This window comes from Ambystoma mexicanum, chromosome 10 (genome assembly GCF_040938575.1).
Source record: "Ambystoma mexicanum isolate Mex_15411 chromosome 10, UKY_AmexF1_1, whole genome shotgun sequence".
In the NCBI taxonomy this organism is placed as follows: domain Eukaryota; kingdom Metazoa; phylum Chordata; class Amphibia; order Caudata; family Ambystomatidae; genus Ambystoma; species Ambystoma mexicanum.
Window position 1 is genome coordinate 94,364,027 of NC_090932.1, and position 19,238 is coordinate 94,383,264.

The following is a 19,238-nucleotide window of genomic DNA, read 5'->3' on the forward strand; positions in this document are numbered from 1 at the left end:
CTAGATCTGCGTCATTTCATCAGAAAATGGAACATACCTACATAATGAATCATATATACACAGTGCTGCATCCACACCCAGCCACAACACAGAAGGGAACACACTTTTAGCACAACACATCCTCATTGTATTTTGTTGTTGTGCATTTTCTGAAATACTTAACAACCCTAGCCCAAGGTGTCAGATGTAAGCACGGATCACAGATCATTACATATTTTACACACACGCACATGAACATTTACAGGGCTATGTAGAAAATGACAAATAAAAATTGAGTTTCAGTCCAGATTTATTTTGATGCTCCACAGGTGAGGTTTGTGCACACTTCACGCGTATATTAAATATTCAACTTCAAAGCTTAGAAAAATAATTTTTGCATAAATAGAGGAAATCTGTACACTGGATGAAAGGGTGGTTACATCTCATATGTTGGAAAGCGAAGAGGAACTTTGACACTGGATCTCTGAATGAAGCATGCAAGGGTGAATGCCACAGATAGGGTCCTGGAAAGATTGATGAGGAACAGAGCCTGTGAAGATGAAGCACACCTTTCCACTTTGTGTCTGAGCGGATCAGCCAGGGTTTGGATTCGGAAAATGAAAGCAGAACCTTGCGTAAGATTTTCTAAACAGTTGCTGTGTGCATGGACGGCTTGGCGGCCTGATCCTGCTGTGTCTGCGTAGGAAGCAGGTCAGCTGCCTGTATCATCACAGGAAGTTGGCTCGGCAGCGAGGCGGTGTATGCGCGCTGCTCCCGGGCAGGCGCGGTCCTCACTTCCTGTACGACTGGCTGCCTGCAGAGGAGATGAAGAAAATGAGTTACAAGATGCAGTGTGAAGTGGTAAAGACGCCTATAGGTTATTCCATGTTTGAGGACAATTATAGCTCTGTGTCTCTTTGAGAAATATCAGAACATAGCACTCAAAGATGAAAAATACCTATCTTTTTCTCTCAAGCACCGCTATAAAACTTAATGCCCGCTCTTCACAGCAAGATCACATTGTAGAGATGGGAATGGGTGACAGAGAAACCAAAAGACCAAAACATAAAAGATGAACTTTAAAACAGGTTTGTATATACAGCACATAAAATGGCTAATTACTTACATTCTGTACTGTTGTAACCTATGCATAAGATCTTGCCTACATAAATTCCCCATCTTTTGAAATAGTTCCAGGTGCAGTGTCAATCCGGAAATCTTTAAACAGCCACCAGGAATAGTAGGTGTGACGCGCAGCTGGTGTTGTGGACACTGAATGTGATATAGTTGGTATAAATCATGCCCCATTACCTCAGTTCCATCCAGTTCCCTAAGCAGCACAGAGTTCAAGAGAAATGTCAAAACTGCCCAGAGCAGAACACAGCTTGGGAGTAGTCTGAGCCTACCGGTAGATTGGGGGGGTATCTGAGAGGGCAATGAGCAATCTGTGGGAGGAAATTGCAGGCATCCATTCGTTACTTGCACTGCCAATACATACCTTGCTCCCACAGATGATTCACCCAACGAAAGACGCCCAAACAAGTACCGCCATGATGAAGGATGCATGAAATACATTAGAAAGAACCAAGACCCTAGGTTAGAACCTGCTGCAAGGGGACCTTCCAAAAGCAGTGTCGTCCACTGCCAAAGAGTTTGGGACATTATGCCTGGCAACGCAATGCAGAGATGACAAAGTAGCAGCCCAACAGTGAGGATTCACACTGTCAGTTGGAACTAGCAGTGTTGCCGTCAGGAATCTGCTTGCTTGTCAGATCTAGGAAGTCTCAATGTGCATGACAATCCAGCCACATCGTCTGCATCATCTTGCCCTTTTGGGGGCAACCCAACCCGACAGCTTGTTGTCAAAAAGGCACTCCTCGAGACAAGATAAACTCTAATGCCCTCTTTGGATTAAAGTAGTAGAATCAGACCACCTAGGAAGATAAGGGCTTGCATTGTGGTCATCATTTTCTTAGAAAGTGCACATGTAGCTCACTCAAATCAGTGTGCAGATTTCACAGCTGGCAGAAAGATTGTGTTCATAGTGATGAGCCTCAAAATGATAATGATGTGTTATTTATATAGTACTTTCGTCAAAGCGCTTTACGTGGAACATATTTACATACAAATTCATCTAAACGAAGTTGGTACTCATTTATCAACCTCTGAAGGATGAAAGGCTGAGTTGGCCATGCCCGGGACTTGATCCTGCGACCTTCTGATCACACAAAGATCGCAGCAGCAAGCGCTCAACTTGCTGAGCTATCTTACTGGCAAACGACAAATAGGCTCAAAGGAATGTTCAATTAGAAACACCAAGTCCAGGTTCAAGATCTAAGACAGAACAACAAAAGGCTTTGGAGAGAATCAATTAACCATTCCCTTAAGAAACTGCATGGCAGTAGAAATCCGAAAACACACATCCTAGTAGGGCATACATACCCTTGAAAACATATATAGCGACTGCGTATCCATTAACAGTGCTGACATTAAAGCCATTCTTGGCCGGTGACAGAAAACATTCAAAACAGCCACCAGGCAAAACAACAGGTCGATAACCTTACCACAGCACAGACTGGAAAAATGTTACCACGGTCACGCAGCATGACGGGATTCAAAGTACAGACGGACCAAGTCTAATAATGACCAAGCGTTTTATTTGGGTCAGTGTTTAGGCGGTGGCCAAAATTACTGGCCAAAATTACTGAAATTTTGGATGGCTGATCCCCATAAAAAGGGTCATGCCAAGGCAACCAAACTGAAAAAAAAGGAGAACTTAAATAAAAGAAAGGGTCTCTAGGGCAAAAAGGTAGCTCAAACAACTGTTCCAAAATGTCCCAGTACAGGTCTCACTTTAGTCCTTTCCCAGGGGATTCCCAGCTTCTAGCGTGGTAGGTTTCCCAGGGCACCTGACATCCTCAGCAACTCATGAGGCTTTGACCATCTTAGAGGGTTGAGTGGCTTTTATCTGCCGCTGGATGAGGGTGTCCAGCAGGCTGTCTGCTATGTCAAGCTCCAGTGGGCGGTGATTTCTTGGTGATGGGGAGAAACCTCTCTAAGGCTTTCTTCCTGGGTATTGGTCTCGGTCCTAACCTCCACCTCTCTGAGCCTATGATTATTTCCCTGTTGAACACTCACTCCTCTGCCCTCCTCTAACACCTGCCCAAGGCCAACTGGGGCTGCTGGAACCTCCCTAGTGTGACTAACTTGTGGGCTCCCCATTCCTTCCAGTTTTCATAAACCTCCATAATCTCCTTGTGACCTCCCCCTCTTACTTCGGGGGCTTTCAAACTAGATCTTTAACTCATCTAACGACCCTCATCTTCCATCCAGTCCCCAGTATCTTTTTCAAACATTCCTTGTTAACATTAGAAACTGCTCCACCTCTTTCCTATCCTCCTATGGTAATCTCCAGTCTTACCCTCCTGATTATCCTTGCCACTCTTCTGACTCTGTCTATCAACATCCCTCTGGCATCTTCCTATCATCTCCGGCAGAATGCCACCAAACAACTCCACACTTCTGCCACTCTTAAGGATTCCTCTGCCCATCTTCAAACCTTGCCAAACCAATTCTTCCTGGAGGTCCACAACCGTCTCTTCATTAGACTCTTCTCTAAAGTCCTCAAACTTCTCCAATAGTTGTCTACTGTCATAGTTTCATGATGCCTACCCCCGGGCAGCTGGACCAAGCCCATTCGCCCATTTATACCATTTATGGTCATCATCCTCGAACCTCAGAACTTGATTCACCCCAACACTTGGAATGCCAGCAGTGACCCATCTGCATTCTACTATTACTCAAGTCTTTAAGGAAGCAACGGAACATTTGAAAAAAGCAAAGGAGAAATACAAGAAGAATGCCGATCAGCATAGGAGTGACACTCCCCATTATCAGATTCGAGATCAAGTTTGGCTGGCAACCAGACACATACCCCTAAAAGGGACTCGAACTTTTAATCCTAGATATTTGGGGCCTTAAACCATTAAAAAAATGATCAACCTGGTAGCAGTTAAATTAGAATTTCCCTCTAGTATGCAGATCCATCCCCTCTTCCATGTTTCACTTCTAAAACCAGTTCAACTCGGAACAAGATTAGCCAAGCCACCTGACCCCATCCTAATAGATGGAGAACCTGAATTCGAGGTAAAAGATATTCTGGACTCTAAGATGGTTAAATCTAAACTTTTTTATTTAATCGATTGGAAAGGTTATGGACCACATGAAAGGTCATGGGAACCCTGTGACCACGTCCATGCACCTCAATTAGTGAAGAAATTCCATCGGAACTTCCCAGAAAAACCAGGGCCCAGAGGAAGAACAACCTTAGGGGGGGATTTGGGAGGGGGGAGTGCTGTCATGATGCCTACCCCCGGGCAGCTGGACCAAGCCCATTCTTCCCGGAGGCATGCATCCGGACATCTGTTTAAACCTCAGAAGCCCCGGCTAGAGGCTATCTGGGTTCAGTCCTGGCGCCTTAGGCGCCAGGCTCATAGTAGAAATCAATCCTGGCGCCTAAGGCGCCAGGCTGATAGTCATCACTTACCTCAGGCAGACCATGCTGCACTTGCATCCAGGCCAACGTGAGACCTGGAGAGACTATTTTTCCACAAGGACTACTTTTCACTCTGGTGTGGTTCTAGGGACTTCTTACCTGGGACTACTTTCAAAGCTATTTAAACCACCCCCGATCTTCAACACACGCTTCGCATTATTCTGCATTTAGCAGCGTGACGCTCACTGTGTCAGCAAACCTGCTTCCAGGCTTCTGCCACGCCCGCCTCAAACACGGAGCCCCTAGGAGAGAAAGGAAAATAGAAGAAGAGGTTAGATTACAGACTTTAATCTGATTCCTCACCTGATTTCGGATCCTGCATCACTCCGAGCCTGAAGGGACATTCTTCCGGCACGCGTCGCATCCCAGCTAGAGCGCCGCTCCATTTTCATCAGCCCACAGCATCTCCGACTCTGCGCTGCCTCCGTCACTTTTTCGGTGATTTTCAACACCTGGGGAAAAGACAAAAAAAGCAAGGTGAGCCTAAAGAGACTAAAAAGACAATCACTTATATTACAAGACTTACCTGATTATCACCGGAGGCTTTATCCTTCAATACGCCGCATTTAGGAAAAAAGGAAAAGACAGTTAGAAATTCTCACGCACCTTTACAGAACAGTTTGGGTAATACAGACTCTTACCTGAACGCCGCCAGCAACCTCCAGACAGAATTTGCCGCCGCAAATCAACAGGGAGTGCAAGAGTTAACTTTGGACATTTTGAACTCTTTAAAAACTTGGCAAACTCAGGACTCAATAATCGTCCAGAACCCCAACACCTAAAACCAGTGAAGTAACTGGTGTCTACGCGCCCCTGCATGCCAGGCAGGATGGAGAGCTCACCAATCAAAAATATAAGGTGAGAACACTGACCAGGAATATCGGAGGTGGCAAGTGGGGAGAACGGGAGCAGGGAGGGGGGTTTGCATTCACACCCACGGGGCTAAATACCTTTCTCCATCTACAGGAGAATATTTCTACGAGTCAAGCTTACAAGACTGAGGGGGTCCGTCCAGACGGTCATCTTTGCCCTACGCTTCACGCTGGTGGAGGCCGCAGCTGTCCGGGTTCAATCTACGCCCCTGTGGGAACCAGGTGAGCCTAACACATAGTCCTTGTACTCTCCAGACAATTCCCTGGATCCTCATCAAATGCCTTCATGGTCTTCCCAAATGTCTATTTGAATAGTTCCCTCAACCTTTTCCTAAACTACACAAAACCTTCACTAAACTCCTCTCTGCTGCCTTCACGCATCTCTTTTGACTCACCACCAGTCTCCTTCCCACAACCACTATCACCTCCTACTCTCAAAACCTTGTTCTTAATGCTCCCACCCCTTGTGTTGTAATCACCAATGTCTGGTCTCTAATACCAACACCTCCTGCAGTAACAGTCCCAGCCTTGACACTCATCACCAATTCAGAATGTAGGTAATCCACAGTATTACCATCACCCCCACCTCCTGCTCCAACAACACTATTTGTAGCATGAAATCACCACAAGATAGCCATCCTGAGAATGGAGAACCCGGGTAGGAACATAAAACTGGAATTTAGCCTGAAGAGATTCAGCTCCCAATCCATATACGGCACGTTGAACGACAGAGTGATTTAAACGCGATGCACTTTATCACTGAGAGCCAATGGAGATTCCGCAGACTATGTGTAGTATGTGTGCTGTAAGCCGGTCAAGTGGCACAGCGAGTAGAGCGCTCGCTTTGACATCCGTGCAGAGCTTGCTAACGCAGGTTCGACTCCCGGCAGGGCCAAACTCAGCCTTTCATCCTTCCGAGGTCGATAAATGAGCACCACACACCGTGGGTAATAATAAGCAGCACTCAGATACCTGAGGGTTCATAGCGCTCCATAAGTGCGAAATTATTATTAATTATTATTATTATTATTAAGGGGAACCAGTAGCTACCTGAGCCACAAGATTCTGGAGTCGCTGAAGGTGCTTGATGAGATACAGGGGCTGTGCCAAAAACAGCGAGTTACAGTAATCAAGACGGCTCATTACCAGTCAGGCTACCACCGGTGCATGGAAGTTTCTAGGAAGGAAGGGCAGAACTTTCCGAAGCATCTTTAGCTGCAGATGTCCTCCCTGGCAAGTGCCACCAATTTGGGCTTCCATCAAGAGTGAAGAAGACATCTTCACTCCCAGTTCCCTCATAATCAACACCGGAGAAGGAAAAGGTCGCAGCAAGAGGGGCCAGAAGGAAGGGTTCCACAGGGCAGCAGCAGGCGGAGGTCCAGCCAAAAGGACCTCTGTCTTGTCCCCATTCAATCTAAGCCAGTTGGAACCCATCCACCGCCCAACAGCTTGCAGGCAACTCCTGAACTGAGATGATGTGTCAGCATTCAGAAGATTCAGCTGAACTAGACTCTGTGTGTCATCTGCATATGAGTAACACCTGAAGCCGTGGGAGTGAATGAGACCAACCTAAGGTTACATAGATACATTAAAAGGAATAGGGGACAAGGCAGAACCCTGAGGGCCACTGCAGGACAGAGTAACGGGGGCCAAAGGAAAGAGATAAGATTTGCACCCTTTCTGACAAGAAAGAGCCCAACCATGTCAGTATCAGGCCAGAGATAACAGCTAGGGCGAGGCGATCTAGCAGGATGGAGTGGTCAACTATATGATACGCAGCTAAAAGATCTAATAAAATCAGCACCTCCACTCCACTCGGACAGCCAGACCGGAATTACCGGTGGGATACCGGCAAACTTGTAATGAGGCCCTATATGATAAAAGGATAATGTTCACTAAACGAAGACTACCTTGTTTATAACTACAACGCAGTTCTTGTGGAACACTGCCACCTTGTTAAGGCAATGCCATCTTTCATATGGAAACTTCCACCTACAATACAAAAACAAGCTTGTTCAATGCAAACAGCTTGCACACACAAATGCTAAGACCGCTAAGTAATCATAATATTAGAATTGACAAGTGGGTACCTAAATTTGAACTTTGTGTGAACTCATGGGAACATTTGTTACTTGTACTTCCAACGTGCTCCCCAGTCTTGTCCAAAGGATGCCGGTTGCTACTGTGCTCTTTTTTATGCCTCGTGCGTTGAAACCGTGCTTACTAGAAAAAATGCTTGTACCAAACAGAAGCATACAAGCATGGAGGCCATCTTGGTAATGTGTGTTCCACGGAACCATGCTAGTACTAACTCTAAGATCAATGAATATATTGGTGTTGCACTTTCGTGTGCTATTTCCCACTGCCACGCCTAATATTTGTGATACTTCAAGTTAAAGTTCTTATAAAATACCCCAAATGGAGGTACTTATGATTCAACCTTTGCTGTGTTAGAACACACGCGCCTGACATGTATCTTAAAAGGAATGAAGCTCATGCACTGCACTATTGTGAAGATAGTAGTCAACACAGTAATGCACACCACTGCAGTTCTTCATTTAACACAGTTGAATGTGAACACAAATGATGGATCTATTTTTGTTCGAATTTGTACAGACTATTGGAGATAGAGTAATTAGGTATATCCGCTACCATTCATTTGAAATCATCATCATGGTTATTGTCCATATAATGCTGAACCAAAGGAGCCCAAGATACTTTGTTACAGATTCTTGAACTGTGTTCACATATTCGAATACATACCTTTTGCATAGTCATACCAATATATACTTTAGAGCAAGGGAAATAAATCTAGTATTGCGTTCTTTGTGTTGCAATTCATGTGATTTTTCAAAGTCCGATGAAATTCATTATGGACGAACACAGCACTTTTAATTGTGAACTCACAAACGCTACAGTTGCCACACGGTAAATGACCCACAATGGGGGTTTCACTGTAAATTCCAACACTCCAGGAGTGTATTCTGGTTGACTGCAGTGTTCTGTTCTTGAAACCTCAAATTAAGTATCCTGTCTGATATTATTGCCGCGTTTGAGATCAAACAATGGGTATTGCGTCAGGCATCTGACCAAATTCCAATGTATCTTCCTACATTTTTTTTATTTGTGCTGTGTGCCTTGGGACAGTGGTTACATATACAAGTTTATTTTCTGCACTATTTTGTTGCTTAGGTTTCAATATAGCCCCTCTGTTTATAAAATGTGCTCTTTGTACAATATTTCAATAATCGAATAATCTCTTAATGAGAGCATTTGCATTGACCTCATAAGTCTTCCTTAAAAGTACAGTTACGCCTAACAGTTACGCCTAACATGCAAAAATTGACTAAAGGGTGAATTGTTGCTCAACGCTTTGGGATGTTGGCTGGTATACTGCAGCACTGAACTGTAGTCTGTTTATTTGCGATATAGTGATGCGTATAGTCTCCTATTTTTATGCCCGATCAACAGGTACAAAAATGACAAGGCATCAGTATTAAACTGGCAGGTAAACCGATAAATTACTTACCGTAATGTTCTTTCTATGAATTCTTCTCCTGCAGAATCCTCATCTGATAGATATCCTCATCCAGCTCTGCTGCTCGGAAACTTTTCTAAAGGGTGTCGGAATTGAAACAATATTATGCCTCCTATCGCAACAATTGTATGTGTATTGGCCTACGCCAAGTTGTCTAAACATCGTATGCGAACAAACTCCACGGCAAGGTCTTAACCTTAGAGAAAGTAATGTAAGTCGCCATCTTGGATTAAGCCGCCATTTTAGGTTCTCTTGTTATATGGAAGTCACCCTGAACATCAAAATGGAGGCCGAATGACATTCTGAGTAAGACTCTGGCCGTTGTGACCTCCGTACACACGAATAATTAATATGCCTGCAGGCCACTTGTCGGGGTTGCAAACTGAGACCTTGTCCTACCGTTGACCTATATGTAAATGTACAACTATATCAGTGAAACCAATCAAAATGCATATATTAAAGGATTGACCTGGCAAGGAACCCATAGGCCCGGCTCACAGAATGGTTAACCCGCGAGAGGGTTGGCCAAGGGCTGGATAAACTGTATAAAAGATCCAGGCATTTCAATGTGAGGTCTCTCTCACTAACGCATCGAATCCTCGTTGAAGTTCGTTATGTTACTCTGAGAGCCGAATAGCTATCCGTTTGTCAATTGACTTTGGTAACTGTTGTAGCTTTTAAATAAAGCACTTGTATGTTCTTTGTAACCTGTGTTGGTGCGTTTCCTTTTGGGCTTCCCGGCCTCATATTATTTTTCTGTTTCAACAGTTGGCGCCCGAATAGGGACCCTCAAGATTGATGCCGGATCATTGAAGGTTGACGCAGACTATCGAACCGGGATCGGACGGTGTGATACTGCGGGCCCGACCGAACGAGACGCGATACCTCGGCAGCGCTGCACGTTCCGATCCTTGGACGATAGACGTGTGGTCTGACACGGCATCTTGACGAGGGTCCATTTTTGAGGCGGGCAGATTTGTCGAAACCACCAAACACAAGGTAAAATTCGTTAGGTAAGTTCTTTGGTAAACCGTACGGTCCTCCTTAGGTTTGGTCAGGTGCAGTCGTGACCCGACTCTTAATTTAACCCTGACAATTTGAATTTGGCGTATTGTATCTGCAGACACAATTATTGACCAGGTAACACCAATTTTTTGTGAAATGCCTGGGAAATTGTCTAGCTGCTTTAGGGCTTTGTTCCGCAGCGATCGACAATCTTTGGAATTTAGCCGCCCGGCACCACAGGAGGGGTCGCCGGCATGTACTATGTACTGTAAGTATGGCATTGGAAGTATAGTATTTAATGATATTTGGCACAGACAAACCAGACATGCCTCCGAATTTCAGTGGCCAATCAATGGTAGTTTCGAGATCCCCCGTATTGAATACCTAGAATCGGTCTTGCTAAAAAAGAAGGCCAGACCTGCAGCATTTGATGTTTTGCAGAATTGGAAAAAAGAAGCGTTGCAGCAGCTTAAAAGTAGGGATAAACATGCACGCCGTCATAAAACAAATGCCGAAAAGGCGTTGTTATATGATAAAGAAAAACATTCAGAGTCAGTCAAAAATATGGATAGGGCTTTCTCACTCGGTATCCAGAAAATCTATCCCTCTAAAGATTTCCATGTTTCTGAAGAATTTATTGAAAAATTGTTAAACGAACGCAGGCCTGGTGCCTCTGCACCACCTCTGTCTGATCCTCTCCCTGGTGCTCTGCCCATCCCTGCCGTTATTCCTGCTGTCATTCCTGTTCCCCCTGTACAACCTGCTGTTCCTATTCCTCCAGTTTTTGTTCCTCCACCTATCCTACCACCCCTTCCTCTTGCGCCGATAGTTGCACCCTTATTGAATTTGCCCACACCTCCGCTCCCGAGTGGTTCTGTATTGACTGAAGTTGATCGGGGTGCGGGGTCAAAGATTGTCACTCGAAATACTGTTTCTGCAGACAAGAAACGGGAATTATTTGCATGGGCTAAGCACTGTATGGAGAGAGGTGATCAAGCTAACGTTTTTTCCACATTATCAAATATGGGAAATTTTCCAGAGAAAAATGTTTTTATCGAAGGTTTGGGGACTCATTTATGTGTAATGTGGGGTAGATTACATAATACAGATCTCCCACAAGGGGTGAGGGATCTAAATACTTTAGCGCTTTCGAGGGACACAGAGGAGAAAGTATATGGTCATGTTGAGAGATTGTTTGAGTATAGGAGGGACTTTGAGAAATTACGGGATGAGGATGGTGAAGACGACAGTATGTATGTGCAGAAACGGTTCCTTCCGTGTCGTAGATCGGCATCTGAGGAAATTCGAATTTGTACCAAAGATGCGATTCGATGGATCTCGGATTCATCGATACCGCCGGATGAAGTATATGACACATATAGTCAGTGTACAGTAGAAATGCAGAGGAAGGTGATTCAGGTAATGGTACAGTACCTGCAGGATGAATGTGTAAGGAAGAAGGTTAGTTGTCCTATAGAGTTATTTGGTATTTGTAAGAGGGCTTTTTCACCCAACACTTCTTCAGCTGCCTTAGCGCTCGACCTGGCTCTGTTGCTTAGTAAGCGGTCAGAGTTGCCTATATCTCAGTTGCCTATGAGAGAGGTTCCTCCGACATTTGTCCCAAAGGTTGAGATTCCCGCTAACGTTGGGACTGGTGCACCCGCTGTGGACATCCCTGCACATTATGTATCGCAATTTGTTCACGTCCCGTTTTCACGACAGGAAGTGAACACTATTAGACAATCAATTCCGGATATTAGGAAAAACCCGACAGGATTCTACAAAGAGATAGAGTCCGTTTTGCAGTCCTCTGTGTTCACCTTAAGTGATATTGACTTGCTATTCCCTGTACTCCTGCCCGTAGATTTATGGAAGCAGGTTCGAACAATAGACGATGTGCCAGGGTTAGGAGATACGTGGGCTAACATGACTAGGTTTGATGGGGAAAGACCAGCTGGTGAGAAACCAACTCAGGTAATACTTACTTTGCCTGATAGAATTGTCGCAAAATTGAAAACCATAATTCCTGAGAAAAGAATTATTTGGGACAAGCTTACGGCCTGTGTTCAAGGAAAAACTGAAGGTGCCACCGAGTTCTTTAATAGATTCGAACAGGTATTCTCTGACTTCAGTGGACAGGACTTGGGCCCTGATAGAGTATTTTTAGAGGACCTAGAGGTCGCCCTGGAGCGGGGGGCCTTGATAGAGGTCAGTTTTCGCAAGATCCTCAGCAACCTTTTTCACGGGAAAATCAGACTTCAAGTGTGGACACGAGAAACATATTTGATCACCCTTCTGCTGCCTTCCTTTCTGAAGAGCTTCCTTCCGACGACATTTTATTTCGTTAGGACTGCCCGAAGCAGGGTTTGGAACTTTCACCTATTCCCGTTAATCAGAAAGGTCCCTACGATGAATTGTTAGTGGGGAATAGGAAACATCAGTTTTTGATAGACACTGGAGCACAGAAGTGCTCCATTGATCATTCCCGGGTTCCAAACATTCCACTGTCAGGGCAAACAAATGTTTCTGTAGGGTTTTCTGGCATACCAATTGCTTGCCCGGTTTCTTCGCCGGTGCCTGTTTCTTTGGGTCCCTTCACGGACCATTGTCCCTTCCTCCTGACTTCGAACTGTGGAGAGAATTTGCTGGGGTTAAATTTGTTGAAGAAACTGAATGCAGTAATTCATTGTTCCTCTGACGGAGTGCGACTGACGGTTTCACCACAGCAACTTCCCAGTTCTTAGTTTTTGACTCGACCATTGCCTCCTGAGTTTAGTGTTGTTCCGGAATGTTTATGGGCGGTTGACGATAATGATGTCGGGGTGCTACAGATTGAGCCTGTTAAAATAGTTTTGAAGCATGGAGTTAAACTACCACGCATTCCGCAATATAAAATGTCAGTTGAGGGCGAGCGTGCTCTGAAGTGCATTGTCTCCGATTTTGTGCATCGAGGAGTGATTAAAGAGATTGCAGGTAGTTTATGTAACAGCCCGATTTTGCCTGTATACAAGAAAGGCGACAATGCAATCCCATACCGTTTCATAATTGATCTATGTGCTATTAACAAAGTTGTTGCCCCACAATTTCCCCATAGCCCCCGAGAGCCTGGTGAGTGCAGCCGCCCGTGTTTTAGGTCCGAATCCACCCTTCTGGTGGCATCCGTAGTCCCCGTTCCCCCCGTAGCCCATCCGCCTCCCATTCCCTCCCCGCATCCATTTCCTCATTCCCCGGCCCTCCCCGCCTCCCGCCCACCCCCTCCCATTGGTCAATCCAACTTCTCATCCACCCTAGCTACTCGCGTGCCCGGCCTGGCTCCCATAGCCCCCGAGAGCCTGGTGAGTGCAGCCGCCCGTGTTTTAGGTCCGAATCCACCCTTCTGGTGGCATCCGTAGTCCCCGTTCCCCCCCCGTAGCCCATCCGCCTCCCATTCCCTCCCCGCATCCATTTCCTCATTCCCCGGCCCTCCCCGCCTCCCGCTCCCGCCCACCCCCTCCCATTGGTCAATCCAACTTCTCATCCACCCTAGCTACTCGCGTGCCCGGCCTGGCTCCCATAGCCCCCGAGAGCCTGGTGAGTGCAGCCGCCCATGTTTTAGGTCCGAATCCACCCTTCTGGTGGCATCCGTAGTCCCCGTTCCCCCCCCCGTAGCCCATCCGCCTCCCATTCCCTCCCCGCATCCATTTCCTCATTCCCCGGCCCTCCCCGCCTCCCGCCCACCCCCTCCCATTGGTCAATCCAACTTCTCATCCACCCTAGCTACTCGCGTGCCCGGCCTGGCTCCCATAGCCCCCGAGAGCCTGGTGAGTGCAGCCGCCCGTGTTTTAGGTCCGAATCCACCCTTCTGGTGGCATCCGTAGTCCCCGTTCCCCCCCCGTAGCCCATCCGCCTCCCATTCCCTCCCCGCATCCATTTCCTCATTCCCCGGCCCTCCCCGCCTCCCGCTCCCGCCCACCCCCTCCCATTGGTCGCATCAAGAGGACTTCCATTCATAGCCAATCCCCCCAGGGCAGCCCCTGCCGGGCAGCCCCATCGGCTAAGGACCCATGGCCAAGGGCGGCTCCAACAGAGGCGGCTCCAGGAAGTGTCAGCAGGTGTCCGCAGGGGACGCCAAGGAAGCCAGCAACCAACAGTCACCACCAAAACCGTGAGTGTGGTATGGGTAGGGGAGTAGAGCAATCACTCCACTCCAGAAAGCCCATGCCACTCTATCTTACCACCAAATAACATAGATTGCCATAATGTTAGCATGTCCACTCCTAGACGGAATTTGTGAAAGTTAACATGTCCACTCCTAGACGGAATTTGTGAAAGTTAGCATGTCCACTCCTAGACGGAATCTGTGAAAGTTAGCATGTCTACTCCTAGACGGAATCTGTGAAAGTTAGCATGTCCACTCCTAGACGGAATTTGTGAAAGTTAGCATGTCCACTCTAGAACTGTGAAAGTTAGCATGTCCACTCCTAGACGGAATTTATGAAAGTTAGCATGTCCACTCTAGAACTGTGAAAGTTAGCATGTCCACTCTAGAACTGTGAAAGTTAGCATGTCCACTCCTAGACGGAATTGTGAAAGTTAGCATGTCCACTCCTAGACGGAATTGTGAAAGTTAGCATATCCACTCTAGAACTGTGAAAGTTAGCATGTCCACTCCTAGACGGAATTGTGAAAGTTAGCATGTCCACTCCTAAACGGAATTGTGAAAGTTTGCATGTCCACTCTAGAACTGTGAAAGTTAGCATGTCCACTCCTAGACGGAATTGTGAAAGTTAGCATGTCCACTCCTAGACGGAATTGTGAAAGTTAGCATGTCCACTCCTAGACGGAATTTATGAAAGTTAGCATGTCCACTCTAGAACTGTGAAAGTTAGCATGTCCACTCTAGAACTGTGAAAGTTAGCATGTCCACTCTAGAACTGTGAAAGTTAGCATGTCCACTCCTAGACGGAATTGTGAAAGTTAGCATGTCCACTCCTAGACGGAATTTATGAAAGTTAGCATGTCCACTCCAGAACTGTGAAAGTTAGCATGTCCACTCTAGAACTGTCAAAGTTAGCATGTCCACTCCTAGACGGAATTGTGAAAGTTAGCATGTCCACTCCTAGACGGAATTGTGAAAGTTAGCATGTCCACTCTAGAACTGTGAAAGTTAGCATGTCCACTCTAGAACTGTGAAAGTTAGCATGTCCACTCCTAGACGGAATTGTGAAAGTTAGCATGTCCACTCCGAGACGGAATTGTGAAAGTTAGCATGTCCACTCCTAAACGGAATTGTGAAAGTTTGCATGTCCACTCTAGAACTGTGAAAGTTAGCATGTCCACTCCTAGACGGAATTGTGAAAGTTAGCATGTCCACTCTAGAACTGTGAAGTTAGCATGTCCACTCCTAGACTGAATTGTGAAAGTTGCCATGTCCACTCCTTGATGGAATTGTGAAAGTTAGCATGTCCACTCCTAGACGGAATTGTGAAAGTTAGCATGTCCACTCTAGAACTGTGAAAGTTAGCATGTCCACTCCTAGACGGAGTTGTGAAAGTTAGCATGTCCACTCTAGAACTGTAAAAGTTAGCATGTCCACTCCTAGACGGAATTGTGAAAGTTAGCATGTCCTCTCTAGAACTGTGAAAGTTAGCATGTCCACTCCTAGACTGAATTGTGAAAGTTGGCATGTCCACTCCTTGATGGAATTGTGAAAGTTAGCATGTCCACTCCTAGGCGGAATTGTGAAAGTTAGCATGTCCACTCTAGAACTGTGAAAGTTAGCATGTCCACTCCTAGACGGAGTTGTGAAAGTTAGCATGTCCACTCTAGAACTGTAAAAGTTAGCATCTCCACTCCTAGACGGAATTGTGAAAGTTAGCATGTCCACTCTAGAACTGTGAAAGTTAGCATGTCCACTCCTAGACGGAATTATGAAAGTTAGCATGTCCACTCTAGAACTGTGAAAGTTAGCATGTCCACTCCTAGACGGAATTGTGAAAGTTAGCATGTCCACTCTAAAACTGTGAAAGTTGGCATGTCCACTCCTAGACGGAATTGCGAAAGTTAGCATGTCCACTCTTAGATGGAATTGTGAAAGTTAGCATGTAAAAGTTGCATTTAGAAAGTGTGCCTTACAGCCTCTCCGTCAAGCTTAGAGATGTGCCCAATAGCCTCTCTGGTAAATTGAATTTAGATGTGTGCCCAAGATCCTCTGTGAAAGATGCATTTAGAAGTGAGCCCAATAGCCACTCTGTGAAAATTTGCATTCAGTAGTGTGCCCAACAGACACTCTGGAAAGCCGCATTTAGAAATGTACCCAATAGACACTCTGGAAAGTTCCATTAGAAGTGTGCCCAATAACCTCGCTGTGAATTTAGAAGTGTTCCCAATAACCACTCTGTGAAAGTTGCTTTCAGAAGTGTGCCCAACAACCCCTCTGTGAAATTTAGAGGTGTACCCATTAGCCGCAATGAGAGTTACATCTAGAGGTGTGCCCAATAGCCTCCCGGGTAAACTGAATTTAGAAATGTTCCTAATAGCCTCGCTGGAAAACTGAATTCAGAAGTATCCCCAATAGCCTCGCAGGAAAATGAAGTTAATAGTGCGCCCAGTAGCCTCTCTGTGGAAAATTGAATTTAGATATGGGCCCAATATCCTCTGTGAAAGCTACATCTAGAAGTGTGCCCATTAGCCACGCTGTGAAAGCTGCATTTAGAAGTGCTACCAATAGCATCTGTGAAAGTTGATTATAGAAGTGTATCCAATAGACACCCTGGAAAGTCTCAAGTAGAAGTTTGCCCAATAGCCTCTCTGGAAAATTGAACTTAGAAATGTAGCCCAGTAAACGCTCTGTGAAAATTTGCATTTAGAAGTGTACCCAATAGCCTCCGCGAGTGTTACACTTAGAAGTGTGCCTAGTAGCCTCGCTGATAAACTGAATTTAGAAACGTTCCCAATAGCCTCTGTATGGAAAATTGTACTTAGAAGTTCGCCCGGTAGCCTCTCTGGGAAAGTGATTTTAGAAGTTTGCACATTGAAAGAGCATATAACCATTGTTACCACACCCCACGCTTACTCTCTCCTTTACATCACCACTCAACTAGAACACAGAGATACTATGACACCATTCGGTATAACTGTTCCCATACGAACATCCACCGCTTACTCCACATCATTCTATGTAAACACTGCTGGTCTCACACCCCAGCCAGGCGTTTTCCTCAGGCCTAACGCAGCCACATCCGTTCCGGATAAATCCTGCCAGAACGAACACATTCTCCTGATCTCTCAACCACCACACCTATCAATAAGAATCAGCTATTACATGTGTACCGCACGAGCTGCACACATATCCGGTGCACACACGCACCTTTTGACTCTCCCTACTCTCTCTACTGATCTGAACTTCGGTTCCCAAGGGCGTTCAACCTACCAGCGCCTTCAGACCATACCAATGGTATATAAGGCGCTATATAAGTGCAAAATAACAATAACAATAACAATTGTGCCTGATGTAACAACGATACTAACAATGATCCCTGCTACAGCTACGCACTTTAGTGTTGTGGATCTAAAGAATGCTTTCTTTAGTATTCCTATACACAAGGAGAGTAGATATTTGTTCGCGTTCACCTTGGGAGGACGTTCGTTCACATTTACTCGTGCACCTCAAGGGTATACTGAAAGTCCAAGCATTTATAGTAGAGCTTTGAAAGAGCAGTTTGATACCCTTGAATTGCCACCTACTTGTACACTGCTTCAGTATGTCGATGACTTGCTTTTGGCTGCAGATTCTGAAAGTGCTTGTAAAGAAGGCACTGTATTGTTGCTTATTCATCTGGCTGAAAACGGTCAAAGCTTTGATCAAAAAATGTCAATATTGTTGTAAGGAGGTCGCCTATTTAGGCTACCTCCTGTCAAAGGAGGGGAGAAGATTGACACCTGAAAGAATAAAACACATTTCTGGCATGTCTGTTCCAAATACACAGAAGGAAGTCAGAGCCTCAATAGGTATGGCTTCTTACTGTAGGTTTTGGCCCCGAACTTTTCACTAGTGATAAAACCGATGTTGGCTTTGACGAAGAAGGGCATTTCTTTGCCACTGCCATGGAAATCGGAACATCAACGATCATTTGAGCTTCTCAAAACTGCGTTATGCTCTGCACCGGTTCTGGGTACTCCAAATTATGACAAGGCCTTTGTGTTGTTTATGCATGAATGTGATGGATGTGCTTTGGCTGTGTTAACACAGGAACACGGAGGGAAGAGTAGGCCGTGCGGCTACTACTCTTCCGCCCTTGATCCTGTCGCATGCGCTTTGCCAAGATGTTTGCGAGCTGTCGCTGCTGTCGCTGCTGCTGCCGCGTCTGTAAAACAGAGTGAGGGAATGGTCCTAATTCTGTTTGCCCCTCACATTCAAATTAAGAGGTGTTGTGTTCTTAATCCGGCTGAACTCCTACCTTTACTGCAAAATACTGTTTGCGGGGACGAAGAATTACATGACTGCCTGTATACTACTGAACAGGAAAAGAAGGCCAGGATAGACCTTATAGATACTCCTTTGGACAATGCGGAAGGGGAGCTGTTTTGTGATGGCTCCTGCTTCAAACTCCCAGATGGTACATCTACAGCTGCCTACTCAGTTACTACATTGAGTACGGTTGTTGAAACTAAGAGAATTCCGCATAACTCCGCGCAGGCCGCAGAGATTATAGCATTGACCCGAGCTTGTGAACTCTCCGAAGGGCATACAGTAAACATATATACTGATAGACAGTATGCCTTGGGGGTGGTTCACAACTTTGGGAGCCTCTGGTCGGAAAGAGGGTTCCTAACCTCACATGGGACCAAGATTCAGTATGGTCCCCTGATAGTGCAATTGCTCTCGGCACTCTCACTCCCTAGGCAGTTAGCGATCATGAAATGTGCAGCACATCGTAAGGTCATAGATGATGTGGGAAAAGGGAACGCTTTTGCTGACCAGATAGCCAGGCAAACGGCCACAGACCTTAGCGCAGACATGTATGCTCTAAGGGAAACAAAAGATGCCTATGTAATGGATGAGGGTATCGAGTCTGTGCGAGATATCCAAACTGATGCCACAATAGAAGAATCTAAAAGGTGGGCCGAAGGGATGGGGAAACTGGATGACAATGGGTGTTGGGTGGATACATCTGAAGGGAAATGGTTGCTGCCTGATTCATATGTGCTGGCAATGGTTACGATGGCACACGGTCCTACGCATGTGTGTGCTCAGCAGATCACGAAAATGTTAGAACAAGTCTGGGTGAAGGATAAAATTTTGAAGATT

General features: G+C 45.8%; 1 protein-coding gene across 7 annotated transcripts in view; it reads right to left on the reverse strand.

The window, feature by feature from the left end:
• Positions 1-271: 271 nt before the first annotated feature.
• ARMC9 (armadillo repeat containing 9) overlaps positions 272-19,238 on the reverse strand; it is a 1,454,284-nt gene continuing 1,435,317 nt past the window's right edge. For 6 of the 7 annotated variants that reach the window (XM_069617565.1, XM_069617561.1, XM_069617566.1 and 3 more), the window contains one exon: positions 272-793. In XM_069617565.1, coding sequence (XP_069473666.1) covers positions 771-793 — 23 coding nt within the window. In that variant the 3' untranslated portion in view covers positions 272-770. The remainder of the gene's footprint in view (positions 794-19,238) is intronic. The other variant, XM_069617562.1, reaches the window with a different exon arrangement.